The sequence below is a fragment of the Mus musculus genome, chromosome 13 (assembly GCF_000001635.26).
Source record: "Mus musculus strain C57BL/6J chromosome 13, GRCm38.p6 C57BL/6J".
Lineage (NCBI taxonomy): Eukaryota > Metazoa > Chordata > Mammalia > Rodentia > Muridae > Mus > Mus musculus.
In genome coordinates, this window is record NC_000079.6 from 65,053,530 (window position 1) to 65,076,842 (window position 23,313).

The following is a 23,313-nucleotide window of genomic DNA, read 5'->3' on the forward strand; positions in this document are numbered from 1 at the left end:
AAACAGCCATTGTTGGAGCACTCAGACCACATCTTGTAGCCAGTTTAATAAATGCCCTTCTAAGTATGTGTTCACACACACACAGTAATACAGAGTCCAGTCAGGAAGGGTCGTTAGAGAAGCTTCTTCCTGCAGCAGATAGGAACAAATACAAAGACCCACAGCCAGAGAGGGAGACACCTTGGAACACTCAGCTCTAATAAATACGAGGGAGGTCTTCATTAAATTTCTATCCTCAGAGATCATGGAAACCTGAAGAGGAGTAAAGACTGTAAGAGCCAGAGAAGGTGGAAAACACCAAGAAGACAAGGACCTCTATATAAGCATGCTTGATGCACATATGAACTCACAGAGACTGAGCGAGCGTGCAAAGGGCCTGATGGATCTGTACTAGTTGGGGTCTTAGGGCTGAAAGAAGTAGATGCACAGCCCCACCCTCTAACCCAGAAGCTATCTCCAGTTGATGACCATTTGCAAATGAAAATTCTGTTTCCTCCAAGGGAGTCTCATTGGGAAAACAAACTACTCTTAAAGGTAAGTTGCATATCCAGCAATAGATGGCTAGCAGAAAATGAACTCAATCCCAAGTTAACACTCCACACGTCTGTGCATGCTGCTCTTCTGGACATCCTTTCCTTCCCTGGTGCTCCACTTATACTGCTATGTATCAGTTATAGCCAATATCTTGGTATCAGGGTGTGTTGAACATTTTTATGTCAACTTGACACAAACTAAAGTCAACAAAGAGGGTATCTCAACTGAGAAAATGCCTTCATAAGATTGGGCTGTAGGCAAACCTGTACCACATTTTTTTTAAAATTAGTGTTGAAAGGGGAGGGCCAATACCACTGGGGGTGGTGTGGGGGTGGGCTAACAGTCCTGAGTTCTATAAAAAAGCAGGCTGAGCAAACCAGTAAGCAGCACCCTTCTATAGCTTCTGCATCCTTTTCTGCCTTCAAGACCCTGACCTGTTTAAGTTCCTGTCCTGACTCCCTTCACTGATGAACAGTGATGTGGTGCTGTAAGGCAAATAAACCCTTTCTATCAGAAGATATCTAGAAAAGACTATGGCAAGCAAGTGAGTTTTCTGGAGATGGCCCACCGTTTTGCATGACTGCAATGGATGCACTCAGAGATGCAGGGTCCTCAGAGACTTCATCCCAGGATTGCTTCTCGATGCTGATAAACCTTTCCTCACACTATTACATAGAATAATAATTTTTCTGGGCATTTGCCCACCCTACTGGATAGATATTCTGCAGAATCAACATGAAGCTATACTTTCAGGTAGTAATGCTATGTAGACAAATTGATAATTTCAAAATCCCTGATGATTTTATAGAATACCTAAATTGATACAAGTGATTTCAAATCCCTTGTATAATAAAAAGCTGCAGATAGAGCTCTGTAAAGCTTCATGTGTCACAGGCTGATTGCACTAGGAAAAGAAAACAGCCTTGGAACAAATTTACAATCTAGGAAAAATCCTTCTGAATTAGGAAGGAGGCCACTATCTGGTAACTAAGGTCATAAACTGGGATGGGCAATTTATTGTAGCTATAAGAACAGAAAATAAATTATGGACTAGTTTACTCTATACAAGACTTCAAAATAATAAGATAAAAAATGCAGATTATTTGTCTTTTGACAAAATCATGCTAACTACTGCTTTAAACTTACAATGAACTTATGAAGCTAGAAAATAGATGAGGAATGTTTAGTCAGGTACTAGTCTCAATGAAAAGACATGTAAATAATTCTGCTGTAACTCCTTAAGCCTTATCGACCTATGGCATGAACTATTTCCTTAAACTTACTATGAACTTATGGAATGTAAAAATGCTTTAAAGCCATGTGATTATCCTGAGAAGTAAAAACTAATAACAACAATAAAGTGGTGGTGTAGTTCTCGGAGTCATATAAGAGGAACTAAAAACTAGCTTCCTGTGTCGAGCGCGCCCCCAACTCGCCAGCAAGAACGACGCCACAGCAGGATCCTTCTGCACACGTTTATTCAGTCCTGTTTCTTCTTGTTTATATCTCCCTTGTTTATATCTCCCTTGCTTATATCTCTCCCTTGTTTATATCTCCCTTGTTTATATCTCCCTCCTAATAGTAATCCTCTCTCGAATAATAATCCTCCCTCTAACCCGGGCCTCTCACTCTTATATACTCAGTTCCCATCCACGCACAGCAGGCCACGCCACCTCACCAGGCACGCAGCTTCAGCTAATCAGGGCAGCAGGGGCAAATCTCCACCAAATTGGATTCACCTGTATCCTGGTACACCTGTGCAGCTCTCAAGATGTTTGTGTCTTATATGAGGAAGTCAGGTGCAAGTCATATGACTTAGCTGCAGTCCCTGGCGCCTTTAGGACTGCCGCCACACCTGCTCCTAACAATTCCCCCTTTTTTCTTTTTTGGCAGAGAGAATGTCTGTAGATAGCCCCTCGCAACCATGCCCCTTACCTGTCTTTGGGAGACAAACAGCATTGGTTTGATCCCTGTCTTAGGTTGGTGACATGCCCAGGGAGTCTTATCACTGACTACCTCTCAATCATGCCAAGCCACTCCTGGGGAGATTGTGTTTTGCTTGCGGCAGGTGCATCAAAAGGCCAGGATGTTAATTAACTTATGGCCAGATCTTAATTGCTGCAAGCAAGCCTCATGGGTGAAGGTAGAGGTCTGATCCCCAGTGTGCAAGCATAGGGGCCCTACACAAAACCATCCCTTAGGCTCATCACCCAGAGAGGTCTTGGCCAGCTCCCGTGTCGTTTTTCCTGGGGGAAGGGAACTAGGACACTGAACCTTCATGCAATCAGACGTGCCTTCCACAGGATGCCAACAGCAAGCTATCCTCTGTGCAGTGCTTAGCCTCGCACCCCACGGCATAACGCAGCATAATTTCTTTTAGAGCGGCAAACCGAATCTGAGGAGATTGTCCCGCCTCCACTGCAGCAAAAGCCTACGCTACCATGGCGAAAGTGCGGGCCACACACTCTGCACCTAACACATGTGCCAAACACAAAAAACACACACACACTATAACAAGCATACATCCCAGGGCTCTCATCCCCGCTCATCTTCCCTGAAGCAAGGGATAGATGGCCAGCGAGGCTATCTCTTTAAGGGAAATTCAGGGATCAAAAAGCATGGAAAAATTTGAATGTCATGTCGAGCTGGTATCGGCTTCTGGAACACCGAAAGGATCTCCCATCTCGGCTCCATTGTTTGTGCTTGTGGGATCATCCACCACATCCACAGTGGCAACTGCATCAGGAGCCTCATTCTTGCAGCGTCTCACCAATCTCTCCGGCACCCAAAGAGGTTCCGTCTGGTCCTGTGGAAACACGCAAACAGACCCTCTCGCCCACATCAACACCTGATCCGGTCGATCCTCTCCAAATCTCCAGACAGAAGGTCCACCTACAGGTGGCTGCTGAGGAGGCATAGGGAGGCGGCACAAAAGCTAATTCGCCTTCCTCCTCCACCTCGGCTCTTTTATTTTGTCCTTTCTGTCCACCTGATAACACTGTGTCTCCTTTCTTTTTCCTTTTTCTTTTTAAGCCCTTCTCTTCCGACATACTTTCTTGTTGCTCTGTAAGGATTTTCTGACCTGTCTTGACTGCCTCTACACACAGTTTCAAACAGTAACAGAGTCCATATATCAGAACAAACAAGACCAAAACTATCAGACCTACCCACAAAGGGTCAATGGGAGAAAAAAGCATAACTACTACACAGCGAGGCTCTCTTGATCACTACACTGAGGTTATCATAGTTCCTTAATCTATCCTGAAACCGTGAACCTTAACTTGTCCCAAAGCCATGAACCTTTAGTTACCTTGTACCTGCTTCCTGGCAACGTTATATTCGCCTCTATTTTATCGGAGGTCCTTCCCAAACTCCTGGGGTCACAAGTTTCACTCACCTTGAACTTACCCTGCTGGCAACCACTGACTGCTGAAAGTTCTGAACTCGGTGGGGGAGTCGGTTCCCCGTACGGGCCACCAATTGTCGCGTCTGCTCTCAACCAGCAAGAAAGACACGACCACCAGTCCTTCTAACAGCAGCTTATTCAGTCTTCATCTTTCTTCTTTCTCTTCATCAGTACCGTTCCCCAGCTGAAGAGTTCTGAATCCACGCCAGATCCTTCTCAACAGTCTGTTTTACGGGAATACTTTATTAACCACTTCTTCCCCGTGATGCAGTTCTGAATCCTCCCTGTAGCAGGGGGTCTTCGCTCTTGCCTGAAGATGTTTCTTTTCCCGGGTTTCGGCACCAACTGTCGCGCGTGCCCCCAACTCGCCAGCAAGAACAACGCCACAGCAGGATCCTTCTGCACACGTTTATTCAGTCCTGTTTCTTCTTGTTTATATCTCCCTTGTTTATATCTCCCTTGCTTATATCTCTCCCTTGTTTATATCTCCCTTGTTTATATCTCCCTCCTAATAGTAATCCTCTCTCGAATAATAATCCTCCCTCTAACCCGGGCCTCTCACTCTTATATACTCAGTTCCCATCCACGCACAGCAGGCCACGCCACCTCACCAGGCACGCAGCTTCAGCTAATCAGGGCAGCAGGGGCAAATCTCCACCAAATTGGATTCACCTGTATCCTGGTACACCTGTGCAGCTCTCAAGATGTTTGTGTCTTATATGAGGAAGTCAGGTGCAAGTCATATGACTTAGCTGCAGTCCCTGGCGCCTTTAGGACTGCCGCCACACCTGCTCCTAACATTCCTGAGATGGTTTCACTGTGGACTGTCAACCCATAATGAATGAGCCCTTCTAGGTAAGGCAGAAGGGAGTACTGTATTAGTCAGGGTTCTCTAGAGTCACTTATGGAATGTCTCTCTATATTGAGAGAATTTATTATGATGACTAATAGTCTGTAGTCCAACTAACCCAACAATGGTCAGCTGGGAAAGGGAAATCCAAGTATCTAGTAGTTGCTCAGTCCCATGAGGCTAGTTGTTTCAGCTGGTCTTCTGTAGAAGTAGGTTCCAACAGATGTGCTGGCAAGTTAAGTGAAAGCAGGTGAAGAAGTGTGAATTTTCCTTCTTCCAATGCCCTTATGTAGACCTCCAACAGGTGTGGCTGAGATTAAAGGTGGGTACCACCATGCCTGGATCTGGGACTTTCTTTGTCCCAGGCTGACCTAGAACCCAGAGATCTCCTCGCCTCAGTCTCCTGGAACTAAAGGTGTGTACTACCTTGCCTGGGCCTAAGCTTTTCATGGCCACTGTGCCTCAAGATCTCCATGCCAAGATTCAGGTCAGAAACTTGTGTCTTCCAACCTCAAGATCTGGATCACAGGTGAGCCCTCCAATTCTGGATTGTAGTTCATTCCAGATATAGTCAAGTTGACAACCAGGAATAGCCATTAAAAGTACATTTTAGGAAAAGATTCTTGCTATTAATAGGCTTTCCTGTTATTATTATATATTATGCAATAATCACTAGGTATTAGCCCACCCTTGTGAGCAGATTTCTCTAGATCAATGAAGATGTACTGTCTTATAGTGATGCTATATAGACATATAGATGATTTCTTAGTTCTTAATGATGATCCTAATTATTAATCCCTTTATAATAAGACTGCTATTAAAGTTCTGATATGAAAACTGCAATGAGAACTGTCACGAGTTAATTGCTTCTGAAAAAGGCAGGCATTCATATATAACTTAGAACACATTTCAAGAGGTTGTAAAACAATTAACCACAGGTCATAAAAGGGAACTAATGATTCATTATAGGTGCAAAGAGAGAAGATAAAATATTGACTGGGTTTATCTATATAAAACTTTAGTGTCAACTTAGATACAAAAATTATAGTTTTTTGTTTGTTTGTTTTTCGTTTTTCGAGACAGGGTTTCTCTTTATAGCCCTGGCTGTCCTGGAACTCACTTTGTAGACCTGGCTGGCCTCGAACTCAGAAATCCACCTGCCTCTGTCTCCCGAGTGCTGGGATTAAAGGCATGCACCACCATGCCCAGCAAAAATTATAGTTTTTAACTTTCCATGAACTTGTGCAGTCAGCAGCAATTAATGTTTAGCCAGATAATTATTCTTAATGAAAATGCATGTAAACGTCTCTGTTGTAAACTTCTGTTACTACTGTATATAGACTTCTAAGTAGAAGGCTCTACTGGGTACCTTACACTCAGGGCAATATGTATACTGCTAGATATTAGGATATTTTAGATACTCATCTACCATTACTGAGATCCCACATACACTGATTTCTAGCAGTGATTGTGTGGTACCTGGCAGGATCTGATATCTAACAGTATATGTGATGTAGCATTATAAAAATATACAGCATGGACTGAAAAATAGCAGTATACACTGGGCAGCAATGGAGAACATGTCTATTGAGGCTTCATAATTAATGCCTTAAGGAAAGGGGGAAGAATCCAGTACAATCTAATTTCTAGAAGTGTATGGGGGTGCTGGTCAGTTCTTCAGTGGGGTCTGTATATGTGGATCAGAGGAAGTGTTGACCAGCAGGTCCTGATACTTTTCAGTTAGTGTTGGGTAGAGAGTAGAAATTCAGCAGGGACCCCAGTGTTTAGGACAGCCACAAAATGGCAATGTTACCTAGAAGTATTGAGAGTGAGGATAGAGAAGACAGTCTAGCCAAATCTGCCCCAGTATATAGTACTGTGAGTATCCAGAATGCTTTGAAATCCAGGAGTCTCTGAAGGACAGTGGTGATGGTGTGTGTGTGTTCCAGTAAAGCCTGTTACTATGGCATGGAGAAGGAGCCAGTCTGGACCTGATATTTAAATGTAATTAGGGCTGAAGGGTAGTGCCCAACAAGATATGGATTCCTACAGATTTTTTTTGGTGGGGGAGGGGAATCAAGGTAGGATGTGATAGTGCAGGACCTTGTACCTTTTATTGTATATGGGTATATATGGGTCTGAAGGTATTCAGCAGGGACTGATAATATTGAGCAGCAGCAAGGGTTGTAGTTAGCAATGTTCTGTTTAGAACTTTATATAGGATGGGAGCAGGGTCTCCGCTTGGTCCTGATACATAGTGCTTTATATGTTGCTGTAGTGAGAAGTGATCATATCCAGCAGAATATACCTATAAATTTATAATAAGTTGGCATCTGTGTGTTATTTAGTAGAACTTGATAAATACAGTATATGTGAGATAGGTTGCAAATGGGACTTTCCAGCAAGATCTGGTATGTAGCATTATATGTTGATTGGCAGTATTGGAGATGATGTCTAACAAATGCATATGCCTAGAAGTTTATGTGGGGCCATAAAGGGAGTACATCCAATAAGATCTAATACATTAAAATGTAGGGGTTGGGTGACAGTTGTGCTGCCATCAGGCCTGATAAGAAGCAATGAGTAAGACCTGTTACCTTGCAAGATTTTTGAGAGCATTGGTGGGTGGGGATGTGCAATGTTTAGCCTGATACCTAGCAATGTATGTGAGTTGGCAGCAGGGTTGGGGAAACAGGTTAGCAAAGTCTGATTTAGCTATGTATATATAGGACTGACCTAAGGCTATGGTCCAGTTAGACCTGATACCTAGGATTCGTATTTGGGGCAACTAGGGGTGGTGTGCATCATGGCCTGAAATCTATGTCAGACTGTGATAGGGATGGAAGTGCATAACCAAAGCAGCCTGATACTAGCACTGTATTTGGAGATAGGGAAAGTTTTAGCAATATATATAGGGCAGGAGGTATGAAGTAGGGCCTGATAACTAGCACTACTGTGTGTGGGCATCAGTGTGGAGGGATGTCTAACAAAGTCTGAAATCTAGTTCATGTGGGGCGGAGGGATAGTAGGACATAATTAATAGTAGTGTTTGGGGGGAAGTAACAGGGACGGTGTCCAGAAGAGCCTGATTCTTCACAATAGGGCAAGTGTTGTTTGTCATGATTTGATATCTAGAATTTTATATGGAATGGATGTTCAAAGGACCCTAATAGCTGGCAGTGCATGGAACTATCTGATATTTATACTCTTATATGTGACAATGGGAGGGGGATGTTCAGTGAGGCTTGATAAATTGCAGTCTTGGATGTTTTGTGTGTACTCTCACTGCACACAAAATGTGAGATGAAGTGGAGGTATCTAGCTGGAGCTGATGTGCACTAGTGTGTGTGTAACAAGAGAATGGAACTTGGTAACTATCACTGCAGAAGAGTTGGTTGTAGAGGTAGAATACCCAGTAAGTTCTGATAGCTATTGTGTGGGGGACAACAGCCTAGGAGGCTGGATAGAAGGCCAGATACCTAGAAGCAAGGGAGTAGCAGGAGCATGTCCAACATGTCCCTAGAAGTGTATGTGGAATGGTATAGCAGGGGAAAGGGAAACTTGTGTCCAGCAGAGCCAGATTCTTAGCACTTTATATGGAGAAAGGGGAGGGGTCTAGCACAACGATTCTCAACTTTCCTAATGAGACACTTCAATACAGTTTCTCTAGGAGTGTAAGTTGGGTGGTTGTAGTCTGTAGTTGAAGTCCTAAGTGTATAGCTGGAAGATGCTGGTTCAAAGTTCAGCAAGGCTGGATTTCTAGAAGTGTGTGTGTGTGTGTGCTCGCGCTCTGGCACACACAATGGGTGGTCAGATACAATCAGGGCCTAATCCCTAACAGTATGTGTGATTCTACCTGGGAGTCTAGCAAGGCTTGATACTTAATAGAGGCTGCTGTATGGTAGGAAGTTACATGGCCTAATCCCTAGGAATGTGAGTTGGGTGGTGGTAACCCACCCACGTGCTCTTCCCCACAGCCTTGAGTGGGCTGAATCAGACCTGTTTCTGCCAGTTAGCTAGCCCACTCAGGGTAGAATCTTCTGACCTAGGTAAAGTCTATTGTGTGCCACATCTGCAGCTTCCTGCAAGAAGCCACCTGCTGAGCAGCTGAGCTTGCTTTCCTCATGAGATCCTGACAAAGCAACAAGATCCTGGCAAAGTGGGGGATGGGTCCCCCCCCCCTTTTAATTCAAGACCCTACAATTAAAGATTGACCCTTGATCAGAGAACTTTGTCTTGGTTCGTTATTTCTCTCGCCATTCTTCCCATCCATCCCCAGCTTTTCTGTCAGGAACCCAGTAACCCATGGCCGCTGGCGGCTACACACCCACATAAGGTGTTAGTTATTAGGCCAAGCTAGACACTTCCTCCTGCCACCAAGATAACCTGTCACTTCCACATATAAGCTTCTACATTATTAAGCCCTCAAGGACATCTCACATACACCGTTTTCTATTAGGACTTGCTTGAACCCCACTTCATCCCCCTGCACACCCTGCCCCTTAGTAGTATAGTGAAGCAGTGCCTGTTGGTTGGTATACAGTAAGGTCTGATATGTAGCATTGTATGTGAGTTACTACAATGTAGTTATTATCTAGTTGGGCTTGACACCCAAACATTTATGAGATGGTGACACGAAAGTATCTGGCATGGACTTTAAATTATCAGTGTATGTTGGTCAGCAACAGGTGAAGTATGTCTATCATGACCGAATACTTAATTAACACTTTATGTGGACAGATGGAGTACATTCAGCTGATACTCAGGAATATGTGAAGTGATGGTAGGGTTGAGGGTACCCAGCTGGACCTTATACAAAGCTTTCTTTGTGGGATTTGCAGTGTAGGTAGTGAGTTGTGGAGAATGTTCCACAATCTGATGAATAGCAGAGTATGCTTAGCAGCAATGGGAGTGAGGTTGTCCAGGCCTGATACTTAGCACTTTATGTGGGTCAGTATGTATTGGGAGGGGATCCTTTTGGACTTGAAACAGTACTTGTACATGGGGCTTCAGAGGTTTACTGGATATGCAGCAGAGCCTGATTTCTAGCAGTATATTTGAGCTGTAATGGTGGAGTGGTGGCCAAGAGGACCTTGTCGTGTATATGAAGTGGCAGGTAGGTTCAGAAGGGTCTGAGCCTAGTGTATGTGGCTTTGCTAAAGGACAGTGTTCAGCAAGAACCTGACAACTAGCAGTATATTTCAGTTGGGGTATATGTGTGTAAGGTTGTCCATTAGGGTCTGATATCCAAAGTGTACGTGGTGCAGCTACAGTGGTGAGTTGCTCAGTTAAGGCTTAATACTTACACATTTATATGGGGTGCCAAATTTATAGGGGATTCCACATAGAATGAAAATCAGTAGTGTATATGAAGCAGTGATAGTAGAAGGTGTTTCCATAACATACAACTTTTAGGTATCAGCCCTTGCAGGACACTCCCACTCCACATATACTTGAGGTATCAACTTCTATTGGACACCATCCTTCTTGGGACATAAAAATCTCTAGGTTATCAGGTTCTGGTGTCCTCTAGCACATGCCCCATATATATTGCTAGCTAAAAGGCCCTGATGGACTCCTGCTGCCCAAATACAGCAGAAAATCCCATTATCTTGAAGATAGTAGTCACATGAGATGACCACCAAAAACAGCAGCAGCAGAGAAGTGGAGCTAACTAGAGCTTAGAAGACAAGCTGTATGTGCTACAAAGGTGAAGTGACTCAAGCCCCAGAAGGCCATAGATGAATCCCAAACATTGTGTTATTTATGTATTTGGAATTTGGTTTTGGGTTGATTGTGACTGAACTTTTATTGTGTTTAAATCTGTAAAGTTTTAAAGTTATATTCTTAATGTGAGATCTTGGGGACGAATGAGAAAGGAAAGGTGGTTTAACAGTAATAGTAATGTATTTTTATGTAAAGTCACCTGAGAGGAGGGAACCTCAACTGAGAAATTGCCTCCATAAGATGGAACTATAGGCAAGCTTTCTCTTAATTAGTGATTGATAGGGGAAGGCCAAACCCATTGTAGTTGGTGCCATTCCTGGGCTGTAGGAAAGCAAGCTGAGCAAGCCATGAGAAGCCAGTAAGCAGCACCCCTCCATGGCTTTTGCATCAAATCCTACCTCTAGGTTCCTGCCCTGTTTGAATTGCTGTCCTGACTTCCTTTAATAAAAACCAGTGATGTAGAACTGTAAGCCAAATAAACCCTTTCCTCCCCAACTTGCGTTTTGGTCATGGTGTTTCATTGCAGCAATAGAAATCCTGACTATGTATCCAGCAGGGTGTGGCATGTAGCAGTATATCTGTTATAATGGCCTTGGGTAGAAGTCTTCAGAAGGTCTTAACATATAGAAGTTTATATAGGGCTGGGGGGGGGTGTCTAGCAGGCCACAATAAATGGATATAGTCCAACAGTAGGAGTGTCTGAGTGTAGATTTGTGCAAATAAGCACAGCCAGATGGTATCCATTTCCTGAAGCTGGAGTTGCAGCAGTTGTGATCCTTCCAATGTGAATGCTGGATGCTGGGAATTGAATTCTTTCCTCATCAAGAGCAGCAAGTAATTTTTCCAGATTCTGGTTTTTGTTTTGTTTTTTTGTACCATCTAGCTATTAGGAACAAGAGATATTTCTACATCCATAGCAGCATTGTTTAAGTTTCTATAAATATGACTTATGTTTAAAAGGTGATTTTCAAGAAACTTAAAATCATTTTTTAAAACCATTTTTTAATTAGTTGAAAGATTACTAACTCAGTTGTGTGGATAGCCACCCCCCCCAAAAGAACCCAAAAGAGCAATGACAGAAATTGTTTTTAAGCCATATAAGTATCCATTGAAAATTTATTATGCATTAGGAAGCTTAACCTAAAAACCAACAGCATAGTAAAAAGATATGTTATATCTGTTCATGGCAGAACAGGCTTCAAAATATATTTTCCTTTAAATGTATTCAGTCAATATATGATCCCTTATAAAAGTTGTATATATTTTCTGTCAATACCTTCATTATTTATAAATACAAGATTTACACAGCACCCCATCAAAAAAAATTAAAATCCTTACAAATATCTACATGTTTTCATACCTATAAAACTTTCAAAGGAGTACTTTGTTGAAGATAGACCCAAATTAATAGTCCATTTACTATGCAGCAAAATATAAAATCTGTAGTTTTCTTTGTCCATAAAACACCTCAAAAATTAGCAAGACACTTATCATGAAACTGAGCTCCACTAACCCTCATATTTTAGAAAGGAATTTGATGTGCGCATTCCTATGGGATTCGGAAAAACATACCAAGATACAGATTAGTCAAAAACAAACACATTCTACATTAACAGTTAAGGCAGGAATATGGTACAGAAACAGAAGTAGGACAAAGAGACACGGGGAAGAGCATACAGTAACATGTGAGTATGAACTTAAAAATAAACACTGCTATCTTACTCTCTCCCCTTTTAGGAATATTTAAAATTTTAAAACAAAATAATAAACAGAAAACTTTTCCTGAAGTATTCTCTGATTTCCTTGTTGCCACTAGAAAGCTTCATGGTTGGTTGTTTTGCCTTGAGATATGCTTAGGCTCTTAGTATGTTGCCAAGGCTAACCTCAATCAGGACACAAAGTTTAAGAATCTGAGCTGCTTGTTCAACATAACTTAAATTTTCTAAGAAAGATTTCCTTTATCTGATAAATGTGAGCACTGATCAATATTAATAATGTTCATTTTTGAGAAGCTTAAGAAGTAGAGAAAACAAAGGGAAAGCAAAACTGGTTTTCATCTAACCTCTGGACAAATTCAGTAGATCCCTGATACCATGTGATTCTTATCAACTCATCAACATTTATAGACTAAGAGGGAATGATTCACAAAAAGACAATGAAAGGAGGCAGTTAACACTACTGTCCCAATCTTCTACCAAAAAAGACAGAAAAATATCTGTCACTCTTATTCTAGTTACTGAAGGGAAAGACCGACCACCTTTCCTACCACCAACATGATTTTTCTATTAAAGTTTTAAAGTCTAGATTCTAAATAATCTTGAAGAATTTTCAATCTTTCCTAGAATATATATATAAAAAAAGAAAGAAAGAAAAAAAAAAGAATGGGAATAAAAGAACAGAGAGAGACAGAAGAGTGAAGGGCAGAGGTATGGGAAGAATAACTTATTAAACGTGGCCCAAAGGATGCTGCTAGCATCGCCCCTCCAGCACCATGAAGTCTCCACGTGGTGCAGCTTCCTCTATGGCTCTCAGAGATGGTGTCTGCAGAATCTCCATTACTACTGGGTTATAGCTCAGTGCACTGATTTCCAGGCTCTTCAAAGGAAAGCTCCCAGATGCTGCTGTCTTGTAGTAATGGCTCAATGTCCTCATCACTGCCCCGTTCAGGGGGTGTGCTTAGGCTGCCACTGGTGCTGTTGTTATGTTTTTGAACTCCACTGGTTTTACGGTATTCAGGGATGAATAAGGCAACCAAAAAAGACATAAGAACTATACATGCTCCAAATAAAAATGGTGGGCCTGGGATGAAAGCTCCCTGATGGATAAAAAAACAAATGAAGACGAAGTTTAGTTAAGTTTTTTTGTTTTGTTTTAAGACATTTGTTTTGTTTTAAGACATCTTGAGCTATTTAGAGTGGCCTTAACATCACAACCCTTCTGCCAATATCTCCCCAAATGCTAGGATTAGAAGCATGCATTCCCATACCCTTCATGGTTAGGCTCTTTTCTTACACTCTAAACTAGTTTTGAATGATTTTTTTTAAAAAGTCACTTTATAGTTAATGGTTTTCTCATAAGCCTGTATATTTCATCAATCAAGGCAAATTCTAATACAGTTTAGTGTTTGGAAAATAATACCGGGTAACTTATTGCTTTTTATGCCATTTCTAGTTAATAGAACCTAACCAATAATGTCGAAAACCAGCAATTTTCTTTCTGTAGTCTCGTCTTACGACCTCAGATCATGCATTTCTAAATAGAACATTAATAATTTCACACTTATAAAGAACTATATTAAATGTTTCTATGTTTCTCTTTTTAAAAATGAAAGTACATTATCTCATTTTTGGTAAGTTTTTCTTTTTTTTTTTTTTTTAAAGACAGGCTCTTTTGTATCCCAGGCAGGCCTCATACTAACCAACTGTGAACTTAAAATCTCTGGCCTTTACCTTCTGAGTGCCAGAATTATAAGCATGCACTATCACACTTTTGAGTTTTGTACATTTTAGGCACACACCTACCAACTGAGCTACATTTCAAGTCCCTTTAGTTACATTTTTAGGTAATTTCTTTTTAGATTGAATCTAGCCAGCTTATAGCATACTGTTCATAGTGACTATATAGGTGAAAAAAGAATATAAAGAACAGATACATATTTTCCATATAAGACAACAAATCCCTGTTATGAACTCTTTCTGACTCCAAGTAATGAACACAGACTTTGCTACTATCAAATACAATTTGATAATAAACAAATAGAAATTTAAAGCTACAAGATCATACAATAATCAAACACAACGATTATTATACAGTTACCTGTAAGGGATCATCATCAGAATTCAATTTTGGGCCCAACTCACTCAGTTCAACATGGAACATGTAGAATATGAAGCCATATAATGCTGGCCCTAGGCCATTGCACAGCCCTCGTATTCCAGTTACGATCCCCTGGGCAACCCCTAAACCGCAACAATGAGAGGGAAGTCAGTCTTCTTAGAAAAGTGCTTCAACCTATAGAGCTCCTCTAGCACTCTCTATCATACTATGACACACATATTTGACTGGACCGAGTCATCATAGCTTAGGCTAATTATCTTATAGCACCTATTACAGTCATTAGGTTTCATCATGATATTTTCATTCATTAAACAAATGGGTTTCTTTGGATATACTATATCTATTGAATAGGTTTACAAGGAGAAAAACTAAACTCAGTTTCTGATCCTTTTGGACTCAATCTACCATTTAATGGAAAATAATAAAATACAAAACTACCATTTCCTTTATGAAGTAATTTCATTTTTTCTATGGATTAAGACTTCCTTGTCCCATTTAATTGTTCTTGTACAATAATAAATATGTCCTCTCCTCAGACAGTTTAGAATATAAACAGGTTCCTCCTGTCTGTGGGTTGTCATCTGCAACCTTCCATCTCATGCAGACTTCCACTCAAAAATTCTGGAAGCACCAATTTCTAGATATCTCTACTTTCTAATATGATAAGCAAAACACTAATATGAATATGAAATGGATACTTCTGTAAGTCACAAACAGTCAAGTTTAATAGTATTCATACCCACATGAGCTACTGCAGTTAATGGTGACACACAAAGGGTGTCGCTTAAAGTCCATGAATCTAAGAATGGATACATATAAGAGCAAATTCATTATGTGGAAAAAATAGGTGCAATATAATGAATAAACTATCTCTTAAATTTTAATTTTTGTTGAAAAATTTAAAAGTCCTCTTAAGAGTTTAAAATTTTTCCTTTTAGGGACAGAGGTGTAGCCTAGTATATTCTAGGCACTGAGTTTGATACTGGCATGAAACAAAATCAAACTACTATGTTTATATGTGTTATATCATACATATACATATATGCATGCACACACACATAACATTTTATAAGTCCTCTAAAATTCTCTATTTTCTTGTAACACAAATAAATATTACAATGAATATTTACAATGAAATAAAAAAATGAAATAAAATCTCCTACTTCCTGATTACAGTAAGGTGGATCATTAGAAGATGGAGAAAGGGGGGTTAATTTTGGCATCAGAATTTGCTAAACAAGGAAACAGGCAGAGGAAGAAGAAATAAAGTCTATTTTCCACACAGCAGTTCTAACTTATTTCATCTCCCCTTATATCCAATTACTAACAACCAAACAAATTTTTCTTCATCCTTTCAAAGATCCATTTCTTAAATTAAGCTTCTAAGACTCTGAATTATTTCAACTTAACTTTAGTGGCTATTCCATTACCAATTTGCTATTCACAGAAATCTGCTGAAATACAATTATAAACTGGTTAATCCTGATGGCAATATAAAATCAGAACTGAGATTAGAAATTGATTTTTGCCATTTCTAACTCTTACTAATATAATAACCTGACTGCTGAGTCTGGATTGCTTAAGTGTGAGTGTGAGCAAGGAGGAAATCAGAACTTCTATACTGACAAAATAAGCAGGTATACTCCTATGACAGGGGCCGCTGTTGTCAACTGCTATTGCTGTGGAGCATACAGGATTTCAAACTTCAGGACAGAGAGGTTCCAGATGAAGGCAAAAAATGCAAGGAGTACAAATCTCACCTTGCTGATCTGACTCTGCATTCCGAGAGATGAGGGCACTGACTGCTGGGAATGTAATGCTGGACATGGCAGCCACAGTTCCTGCTGCCCACATCATCCTGAAAGGATTAAGGGAAGCTTCAGTCAGGCTTTAAGATGCTTTTAGTCAATATGGTAATAGTACAAATGCTTTGTAGTTTCTTCATTTCCATGATTTATTTTTCCCTCTTTAAAGATGGATTTCCTGGGCAAAGCATGGCGTTTTCAGTAATCCTAGTAATCTCAAATCCAAAAGGTCCAGGTAGAAGTAGCCTGAGTTCAAGGCCAGTGTAGGCTACAAAGTAAGTCTCTGTGTGAAAGAATCCATACTATGAAAACTGATCATAGGGATTACCCTATGATCAGTTACCCTACTGCCATTTTCAAGTATAGGCTCAATCAAGTTCTTAAAAGGATGTCTGTTTTCTTTATTTGTTTTAAATAAACACCACATCTCTATCCACCTCCCTCACATACACACACCCATTGACTTCCTGTCTTTCACAACTACCCGTGGGTGGGCTATGCGGTCTGTCAGCCTCAATACCACTGTCTGCTACCAAATAAATGAAGACTGTTTACTTCAGCTCTTAGTGCTTTCCTCAGTTGAAGGAAAATGTTAATGTGAGTCATACAATATATGAGAATTAAGATTCAAGGCTCTTATGCCCCACTGAACTATATACTTCCTTGGGAAGTCTTTGCTGAAATTGAAACATCTCATTATCATAAAGTCTTTTTAACACTTAAAGTGTTTTGGCTATCTAGATAACTGAACTAGAGATCACAGGACACCCCCACACACACCAAAAAAAAAAAAGAAGAGGAGGAGGAGGAGAAGGGACAGGAAGAAGAGGAGGAGGAGGAGGAGGACCAGCCAAGGCAATCTTAGGCAAAATGTAATACAGAATAAATGGTGCAAATGAAATTCAGCATTTCATATATCTTCTTCCCAGCTAATCTCTATTGATAAAAACATTTCTAATAGTTCCACTTATGAATGCAAAGAACCAATTCATGTCTAATATGGAGACTAAGACTCTGCAGTATCTAGCAATCAGGTGCATAAGGACACTTGCCATACCAAAAAAAAAATAAAATGGAACTCAGTATTGTTCTTTTTAATTAATAGGCCTTAATTTGATCATTCTTTTCATTTATAGGAAGCTAAAATATGAATACTTAAAACTAACTTAGGATACTCACATGACTTTGGAGAAGGCATTCGTGTTAATCACTGATTTATTTTATGATAGTTATATTACTAAGTTAAGTATACCAGCAAAGCATCTATAATCAGTTGTTACTCAATGTCTTTTTGTTTTGGTCATACCTCATATCCTGAAACTGTGTAAATATGTTTAAAAAGTAGAAGTACAGAGGATAAGACTTCAGGGCTCACGTTTACACCAGACAGTTATATCATGCCTCCTTCCTACAAGGCTTAGGGAGCATCCGAAAAGAGGGGTTAAAATCTGAAAACATTTAAAGAGTTGGAGGTAGTGCAGTAAAACAGTATTTACCAGACATGACAGCACTGTTGCACATGTGAACTCACAGCAAGACCTGCACAAGATCTGGCCAGCCAAAATACTAGCATGGATGGAGGAGCTCATGAAGTCTCATGCCAATCAGAAGAGCTAACTGACAACTGATAGCTTCTGGGGAAAGGGGTGGGGAATGTCCATTTTCTTTAAAGATGCAGACCCTGAGAAGCTACTCATGTTCCAGTAGATGTCCTATACGTCTACACACAGAAATAGTACCAAGTGGTCATAGTGAGTTTAAAAGCAAAAGATCACATGAAGTAAGGGAAAAATTAGAATGGAGGGAATAGAGAATATATCAAAACATATATACATATATGATATTCTCAAACAGTTAAAAGAGAAAGTGGGCACAAAGCACTCATACCTATAATACCAGCATTCAGGAGGCCTAGGCAGAATTGCTACAGGTTTGAGACCAGCCTGAGCTACAATACACGACTGTTTCAAAAACCAAACACAAACCCATTTACCCCAAAAGAGAGGGGCGGGGGGAGAGGGAGAGGACACAGAAGAGAGAAAGAGCTCATGAGCTCATGATAACTTTATTAGAGGGTTGGTAGATGACAACACACATTCAATTAAGCAATGACTCCAGACTTAGTAAAAGTCTTCAGGTCATATTAAATCATCTAGTTCCACTCTTGCCCAGGGGTAAAATGTTGAATACACCAAACTAATGAAATAACTCCTCTTTAAACATAGTTAAATGGTTTTTGATCCTCTAAGGCTCATCACATCTGTTAATTGGGTCTTTTTGTTTGTTTTGATAATATGTGAATGAGGAGAGGCTTACCAGGCCTGAGATCCAAAACCATACCAGGCAAGCTGGAGCATCTGAAAACCCAAACCAAGGAGAACAGTGTTCTTATTCCCTAGTGATCTCATCAATTTGCTAAGGAAGACTGTCTGCAAAGGAAAGAAGACAACTCTGAGACGCCACATGAGCACACAAGAATTTGATCACAAACTCAAACTCAGAGCATAAGCTCTTTTAGTAAAGTCCACTCACTGGACCTTTAAGAGGACACTGACAGTCTATGATCCCTAAGGCCAGGCAGTAGTGATAACTCTGTGGAAACAGAGTTTCGGGAGCTCCAGTGCTGGCCAGGGTTTAAAGCTTTCGATCTTCCAGAGAAGCCATCTAGCTGGTTCTCTGCTGGTACCTCTCCCACGGTTAACACAGCTGCACTCCAGTTACCACGACCAAGAAGACTACAGCTTAGTCTTCTTTGGAGAATGTCAACAGCACTTATTGTTCAGCAGTTAACAATTTCACAAAATTACCAATGATATGAGCTTTAATAAATATATATTCTGTTAAATACAACTGGTAGAGACAGTATGAAAATAAAGATAAAGACACCCAAGGACAAACAGCTAAGGTTAATGTAAAAAACAAAAAAAATCACAATAAACTTGGATGTTTAGCATAATCTGAATTTGTTGATACAGCCAAAACAAAAACAGCAAGGAACAGCCTTTGCTCGCATGCATTCCCAAGAGCCTTGTCATTCTTTCATTTGGTAGGACAAGTTAGTTTCCCAGACTGCTCATTTCCTCTGCAGAGAGTTAATCACAGAAGAACATGAAGCTTGGCCTAGATACCATTTCAAGGGAACAAGCCTCTAGGCAATCCACAAAAGCTGCACTGAATGCTCCTGAAAGACAACAACATATACCCTTGCCTTTCTGGACTGACAACTGTAATAGGTTGGAAAGTGTTTACTGCATATGTTGTAATGTATTGATTCTTATCTGTTCAGTCCTGGAGATAGCAGGATCTGTAAAACCTTTCTTTCTACCTAATTTTTTGCCATTAAGGAAACACTGAAACACATTCCTCTGGTTAATTTTACAGTATCTGGTTATTTTTCCTTTAAAATAGTTTTTATACTTATTTGTTCCATGTTTGTATACATGTCCCAGCAAGTACATGAAGATCAGAGGACAATCATCAAGAAACAATTTTCTCCTTCTACCATGTAGATTCTGGAGACTGAACTCGGGTCATTGCTTGGTGACAAGCATGTCTTGCTGAATCATTTCAGCACCCCCTTAAACTAGCTGTTCTGGAAGTTTGTAAGTATGTATGAAGGTCTACTGAATCCCAAGGACCTGAATAGTCTGTGAATGACCCAGTTTTTGGAGCTGGGTCCCTGCCAGCTACCTGAATTCCCTGGGGTTCTCTACACGAGCAAGACACATCACAGCTGAGGCAACAGTTTGGAGGAACTCTTAGAAACTTGTACCCTTGACTTACTAGAGATCTGAGGCTATCAGGATTGAGGGGGAAAAAAAACAACAGATCTTTGTCACTTTAACTCACATATAAAGAAACACTCACCTGAGCCACAATGGACAGAATTCCTACCATAGCTATGAATGCTACAATTTTCACAGATCCAAAACCTATAACCTGTAAAAACAAAAGCAAAATAAAACAACAACAACAAAAAAATACTTTTGTAATACAGGTGTTAGAGATATAATTAGTAAGAAATGGTAGGAAAAATAATTGAGGAAAGTTCACAACAACTGAAATTAGGACAGAGACAGAAGCTGAAAAAAACCCTATAATTTATATTTAAATATGACATAAAATAGTTGTAATTAGTAGGCATGAATTGTGAATTTTAAAAAAAAATGTTATTATGTCTCATGTTTTAGTATTTCTTCTCTTAATTAGTCTATGTCAGTTTGGAGACAATGAAAGCATACAAAAAAGTATAAAAGAAAGCAATTCAACTTTTAATGTTGCCAAAGCAGAACTGGACTACCAGTCAAGTCGGTGGCTCTTGAGTCTGGGTGTGTTTTAAATTTATGTGGGCAACAGAATAAAGAACAGAAGGGAAGGAAAGGGAGAGATACAATAAGACGCCAGAACACACTGAAGACCAATTACGTCCAACTCTGAGGGATGGTCCTAAGACGGTTGTGCTTTAAAAATCTCCCATACACTTCTAAGTAAGCAGCTGAGTCTGACTGGCAATTGACTTCTAAACCTCCAATTAGAACAGTAACCATGAAATAATTAATACTTTTAAAAAATATTACTTTGTCTTCTACTAAAATTCTATAAAATATAAGAACATACATTAAAAATAACCTTATACAGCTTTACTTCATCACTAAGTATCTTCCTCCCAATCACAACTGGACAACAAATTCTAGAGCCACAACTCTGGCTTTTCCATTACTGTCTCATCACATTCGATTACAAAATCTTAACTGGTGGGGTAGTTCATGCCTATAATTTCAGTGCTTAAGAGGAGACAGCCTATTATTATCAGCTTTACTCACTAAAACATGGAAGCAAAAGCAACAGTGAACTTATCACAAACTATAGATTGAACAGTGCTAATGCATGAAAGTATACAGGCTCATAAAATGTACCAAATGAACCACTTTGGTACCAATTGTGTACCTGTGGTGAAAAGATAATGACAGCTCTGTATATTTTCTTAATTTGGTTCAATCTAAACCCTATTTTAGAATAGGGTCTCGGAGCTAGATTTGATGGTGGATGACTTTAATCCCAGCATTTGGAAGGCAAAGATAGGTAGACTGCTCTGAGAACACCCCTGCCTCAGCAAGAAGCTATGCACGCCTGTAGTTCCAGTCACTTATGAGGGAGGCCATCACTGAAATCACTGGACTATACAAAGTCCCTGCTTATAAAGTCTCTAGAAACAATTATTTCCTCAATTTATCTTAGACAAACCCCAATCTTGGATATTCTACATGTTGAAAGGCTTTTAGAGACCTACTACTCACCTGCCTGAGATAGAGAAAAAAGCTTGAATATTGCCCAGCTTCAGGAAGATATGAGAGAAACACTGTGATGCAGATCAGTAAGACAGTAGAATCTTTTCCAACTTTCTTTAATGACTGGGAATAAACACAGGGCAAAAACACATGTCAGTGCTCTTTTGATAGTGACTCACTATTTTCATGTAACTTCTCTAAGAGATCCTGAACATCCTATAAACAGACCATTAAAAAAATTCTACACAACTCTCTAAGAAAAACTGATTTTCTCTGATTTGTAAAGTAACTTCTTCTAAATAATTTTAACTACAAGGTTTTCTGTCTTTTTCTGACACAGGGTCTCATGGAGCCAAGGCTGGCCTCAAACTCAATATGCAGCTGAGAATGACCTTGACATTCTGACCTTCCTTTCTGCCTCTTCCACAGTTTTCATTATACATAAATTCACTCTAGTCTTCATAAACTGTTGATATTCAAGCTGCCTGCAACCAGGAAGACAATTACCGCAAAAGGGTCCGCTTGTTTCCAAGAGATCTGAGCTCCCCAGGAAGCAGGTCTAATTTTCTCCGATAGAGATTCCGGAACTGCTATCAAAATGAAGCAGATGTCTAGGAGAGCCACCAGTGTGGCTACTAGCACAACAAGACTGTCTCCATAGTTTGCAGAGAGGTATGTCCCAATGGCTGGGCTGCTAACCAGACTAGCTGCAAAGGTGGCTGAGACCTATGGGGAAAAGTACAATCATTTAGGATCCTGACAAAAACATCAGTGGAGAGAGCATGCTCTTTCCGGAGTCCCACACACTGCAGGTAACACAGCTGCATAGCTGCAGCTATACTCTCGTTTTTTTGTTTTCTTCTTATTATTATTATTTTAAAGATTTATTTTATAAGTGTCTATGTAAGCACCATGTACATGCCCGTTACCCACAGAGGTCAGAAGAAGAACTGAAATTACGCTTCAGTTTATATCAAACCTGAATCCTCTATAAGAACAACTAACTGCTTTTAACTGCTAAGCCATCTCTCCAGTCCCCTCTCCTAATTTCAGCAAAACAAATATGTTCCATATAAATTTTAAGAATTAAAAAGAAGAAAAGCAATTTTGCTTAAAAATGTATTCACACACTGTTAACTAAGTGAAGATATGCTGGGGAGCAATGATCAAAATATGATATAAATTAACACTGTAGAAACTCTCCTCATAGAACATTCACTGTTTTTGTTTGTTTAATTGGAAAACAGACATGTGCAAAGAAGAGTATGAAAACAATTCCTACAACACAGCACTTGCCTAGCATGTGATAGTAGTTTATTCCTATAATCTGAGTTCAAGGCTAGTTCTAGGGCTAGAGAGTTAAGACTATCTCAAAAAACAAAATCACTGAAGAGCTGATGATGAAATCTACAAATTTCTAAGAAACACCTATACCTGGTTCATTCAAAAACACTATACATTCCCACACACCCATTTGTGACTTTATGGCTATTTCATTACCACAGTGGGGGCAGGGGTAGGGGATAAGCTGGTTTTCTTAAGAGAAAAAGCTGCAACTGAAAGAAGGAAAAGGAGGGGAGGGGAGGGGAGGGGAGGGGAGGGGAGGGGAGGGGAGGGGAGGGGAGGGGAGGGGAGGGGAGAGGATATATAGCTAAGTAGTAGACTGACTAGCATACTCAGGATCCTGGGTGTGATCATTAATTAGCATCCCCATACCAAAACCCATACAAAAGAGAATAGAAAAGATTTTTGGGAAGGTTGAAGCCTTCTGGTTAGAGGCCATGGCCTTATTACACTGCACCCCCATGTTCTCCATTTATAAATATAATGTGAATTCATTCTCTAAATTATATACACATTAGAGTA

The 23,313-nt window shown here is 40.1% G+C and overlaps 1 protein-coding gene across 3 annotated transcripts in view; it reads right to left on the reverse strand.

Annotated features, from left to right (window-relative positions):
* Positions 1-11,500: 11,500 nt before the first annotated feature.
* The window catches only part of Mfsd14b (major facilitator superfamily domain containing 14B), a 47,970-nt gene continuing 36,157 nt past the window's right edge, over positions 11,501-23,313 (reverse strand). For 2 of the 3 annotated variants that reach the window (NM_001083901.1, NM_133680.3), the window contains 7 exons: positions 21,955-22,173; positions 21,457-21,570; positions 20,027-20,098; positions 18,476-18,588; positions 16,115-16,212; positions 14,334-14,476; positions 11,501-13,332 (listed from right to left, as the gene is read on the reverse strand). In NM_001083901.1, the coding sequence (NP_001077370.1) occupies positions 13,084-13,332; positions 14,334-14,476; positions 16,115-16,212; positions 18,476-18,588; positions 20,027-20,098; positions 21,457-21,570; positions 21,955-22,173 (1,008 nt within the window). In that variant the 3' untranslated portion in view covers positions 11,501-13,083. The remainder of the gene's footprint in view (positions 13,333-14,333; positions 14,477-16,114; positions 16,213-18,475; positions 18,589-20,026; positions 20,099-21,456; positions 21,571-21,954; positions 22,174-23,313) is intronic. The other variant, XM_011244550.3, reaches the window with a different exon arrangement.